Source organism: Panthera pardus, unplaced genomic scaffold (assembly GCF_024362965.1).
Source record: "Panthera pardus isolate Hobbes unplaced genomic scaffold, ASM2436296v1 HiC_scaffold_12, whole genome shotgun sequence".
In the NCBI taxonomy this organism is placed as follows: domain Eukaryota; kingdom Metazoa; phylum Chordata; class Mammalia; order Carnivora; family Felidae; genus Panthera; species Panthera pardus.
Window position 1 is genome coordinate 68,501,828 of NW_026526677.1, and position 3,354 is coordinate 68,505,181.

At 45.6% G+C, this 3,354-nt stretch overlaps 1 protein-coding gene across 1 annotated transcript; it reads right to left on the reverse strand.

Annotated features, from left to right (window-relative positions):
- Positions 1 to 830: 830 nt before the first annotated feature.
- CCDC89 (coiled-coil domain containing 89) lies at positions 831 to 2,861 on the reverse strand. The gene has a single exon (XM_019449995.2). The coding sequence runs from the start codon at positions 2,128 to 2,130 to the stop codon at positions 1,018 to 1,020; it is 1,113 nt and encodes a 370-aa protein (XP_019305540.2). The 5' UTR covers positions 2,131 to 2,861; the 3' UTR covers positions 831 to 1,017.
- Positions 2,862 to 3,354: the final 493 nt, after the last annotated feature.

Sequence of the window (3,354 nt, forward strand, 5' to 3'; positions counted from 1 at the left end):
CCAATGCAGGGCTTGATCCCAAGACCAGGAGACCATGACCTGAGCTGAAATCATGAGTAAGACACTCAACCGAGCTACCCAAGTGCCCCTAGATGTTTGTTTTTTTTTTAAAGGAAAAGTTAATTGCAAGGAAATATGCTAATAGAAACAAAACAATCACTTTGCATTGCTTTATGTATTGTACCCAGTTTGCTCTGAATGTTACCTAAATTGGGGCCTTTTGTCTGTTAGCACATTATGTAATATTAAAGGAAACTACTGATATTTGCAACCTTGTACCTCTAAATCCTGTTTTCATTAAGGGAAAAACCCAAGAAAATGGAATGTGATCTCAGCTTCCAGGAAAAATACAAACTGGTTGATTTCACTTATTTGAATCTTATTGCTCATATAGAATGACTGTAATAAAGTTTCCTGCTTTGTTAAAGAACTTACTGATTTCAATCTTTGTTTTCCAAACTAGTGCAAGTAAAATAAAATCAAAAGGATACTGCTGTAAAGCAGATGAAGCAAGCAACTGTTTGGCCAGTTGCAAAATATGACACTTTTTTCTGCGAGCTCTCTATGCTATTATCATGCTATTAACTGTTACAGTTTATAACTTAAACCATGGGAGACTACAAGCCTACCTATCTCCAAGGGGGAACTATACTAAATTACTTTCACCATAGTACATTTCATTGCATTTCAGATTCCCTTAAGCCCATAGGAGCTGCTAATTTAAAATCTTAGGATATACGAAGATATCTGAGGTTGAGAATGAATAGGTTATGAGGAAGGTAGAGATAATGATAGCAAACTTTGGAGGATTTCAAAGGCACAGAAAGAAGTCAGGTAAATCTTGTGTATTCTAGGTGGTAGGACTGAAAATCAGTGTTAGCGTTACAATAGTAATAACCACAAGATCATAGTAAAGCAGCTTTTCTTCTTCCTATTGTGCTTAAAAGTATAATACACATAATGCTAAGGCACAAATATTTCAATTCTAAACTAGAGGAAAGAGGAAACAGAAGCTTCCTATGGGAAGAGATGGCGGAGTTTGGCGTTGAGTTCTCTCTCCTTGCTTAAAAGGCCCAGGCTGTGCTTTTTGAAGGCTTCAGACTGCAGCCTGAGTTCATCATAGGCCTTCTGGATCCCATCGATCCTGCGCTGAAGTTCTCGTACTCTCAAGTTACTGTCCACGGCCACGGCCTCCTGTTCAAACCTCTGTAGTGCATGCCTTCTGGCCACATCTGCTGTCTCCAGCTTCTCCTCAAGCTGGCGGATCTCCGCTTGCTTGCTCTGAAGCGCCCTGCCCCTTTCCATGGACAGCTGTAGCAGCTCATCTTTCTCGCGAGTGACCGTCTGCAGTCTGGCCTGCAGCTCCTGCTTCAGGCTGCCGTGAGCTTGCTCCGCCGCGGCCATCTGCTCCGCGATCTGCTGGTGCTGCTGCTGGAGGCTCTGCAGCTGGCTGTGCAGCTGCTCTGTCTCCTTGGCGTGGGCACAGGCCTGCCGGCTCTGCAGCTCCAGCAGCTCTTTCTCTCTGGCTTGTGCCTGGCGGGCATCCCGAGTACACCTCTGTTTCAGGGTCTCCAGCTCCTTGGAGAGGGCCTCGCTCCGGGCGGTGAGCTGGCGCACTTTGGCCTCCTGGTCCTTCAGAGCCTGGCTGAAGAGGCTGTCATTCTCCAGCCTCAGTTTCTCATTCTCCTCCCTGAGCTTGACGTTCTGACTCTTGTGTTCATCCTTGAAGCGGATCATCAACTCGTGGTTGGCTGCCAGGGTCATAAAGCGTTCCTCCAGCTTCTGGGCATGCTCGCTCACGGCCTTCAGCTTCTCAGCCTCCAGCATCCTCTTCTCCTCCAGCTCTGTGTTGAGCAGCTCCAGGATCTGGCAGCGCTCCAGGGCCTCATCTGACCTCCGCTTCAGGATGCAGATGAGCTGGGACTGCTCTTGGATGCGGGAGCAAAGCATCGCCTTCTCGCTCTTCTCCTCCTCGGACAGTCCCCGGAGATTCGCCAAGGCCTCCCTCAGACCGCCCAGTTCCTTAAACTCCATCTCCTCTTCCTGCTTTTCTGGTTTTTTGTCTTTCTTATCGAAGGGTTCTTCAGTATGTGGAGTGTCCATCCTGACAGCCTTTTCTTCCTGAGGCATAGGTGCTGCTCTTCTCCACTATCGGCTGACTACACAGCCTTTCGCCCTCAGATTCAAAAGCCTCGGAGTGTTGCTAGGGACTCCCAGCGCTCTCCAGCAGTTGCTTTTTCCAGTAAGCAGCCCCGTGATTGGTGGACAGGTCCTCAGAATGCCGTGAAGGAACAGGGAGATCTGAGGGACTGGAGAACCAATCTGTGCTTGCCTTTCTAACAAATCACAGCTCTCTGCTCCCAGCCCAGCATCTGGCCTATAATGTACAGAGAAGAGATGCCAGGCCCACTGGGTTTTCAGCCAGCATCAGGGTGCAAAACAAACAAACAAACCGCGACTCCACCTAATTTCTGGGAGGAGTAAATAAATCAAGCTGCCTGTGACATATTTTTCCTCCATCTCCCCCCTTCACTTGTCATGAGAATAAATTACTCTGTGGAAACACGTTTGCTCCTTAGAAATGTGTCATCTATAAATACAAAGTAGCAGTGGTGCTCTGGGAGCCAGGATCCTGAGTGGCTGTGAGTTGAACCTATAATGTTTAACACAGCTAACCCCAGTGAAATTTCTTTAGTTTCCCTTCCTATTGTCCCCGGCTGGGAATACATCTTATTAGATATTCAGCTTTCCCTGTTTCTACTCAATGGCAAAATAAGGTTATAGAAAGAAGCTTAATGAACAATATAGATGTGCTGAACATTAAAACTGAAAGAAAGATCCAGATGAGGCTTGCTATCATATACCAAAGTCAATTCCAGATTAAACAGTTAAATATAACAAGTAAATTAAAGTGTTCAAAATGGAAACAAAGGAAACACAGGTAATAATAAAACCTTAAAATAAGAATAAAACCTGCAGAAAGGACTGTCTTAGTTTATTCATTATGTAAAAGAGGAGTAAGGAAAAGCTTAATTGGACTTTGCCGAACATCTCAAGTTACTTATAACTTTTTAAATTGTGAGCTCTGAGGTCTCTCCAACCCCTTGTTCCTTAGGACCTGCTTGACATTTTACTTCCTAGTCCATCCCAACTACTGATGTTCCCCTAACCAACCAGCTCTCTGGCCTTGTTTGTGCGTGTTCTCTCTGCCTGGAATGCCTTTTCCCACCTTGTCCTTTGTTACTCTACTCACTTATTGAGCATCAATACTCAGTTGAGAATCATCTCCTCTGTGAAGCCTTTCCTGGCCCCCACATGTAGAATTGACTGCTCACCTCTTTTGGTGCATCCACT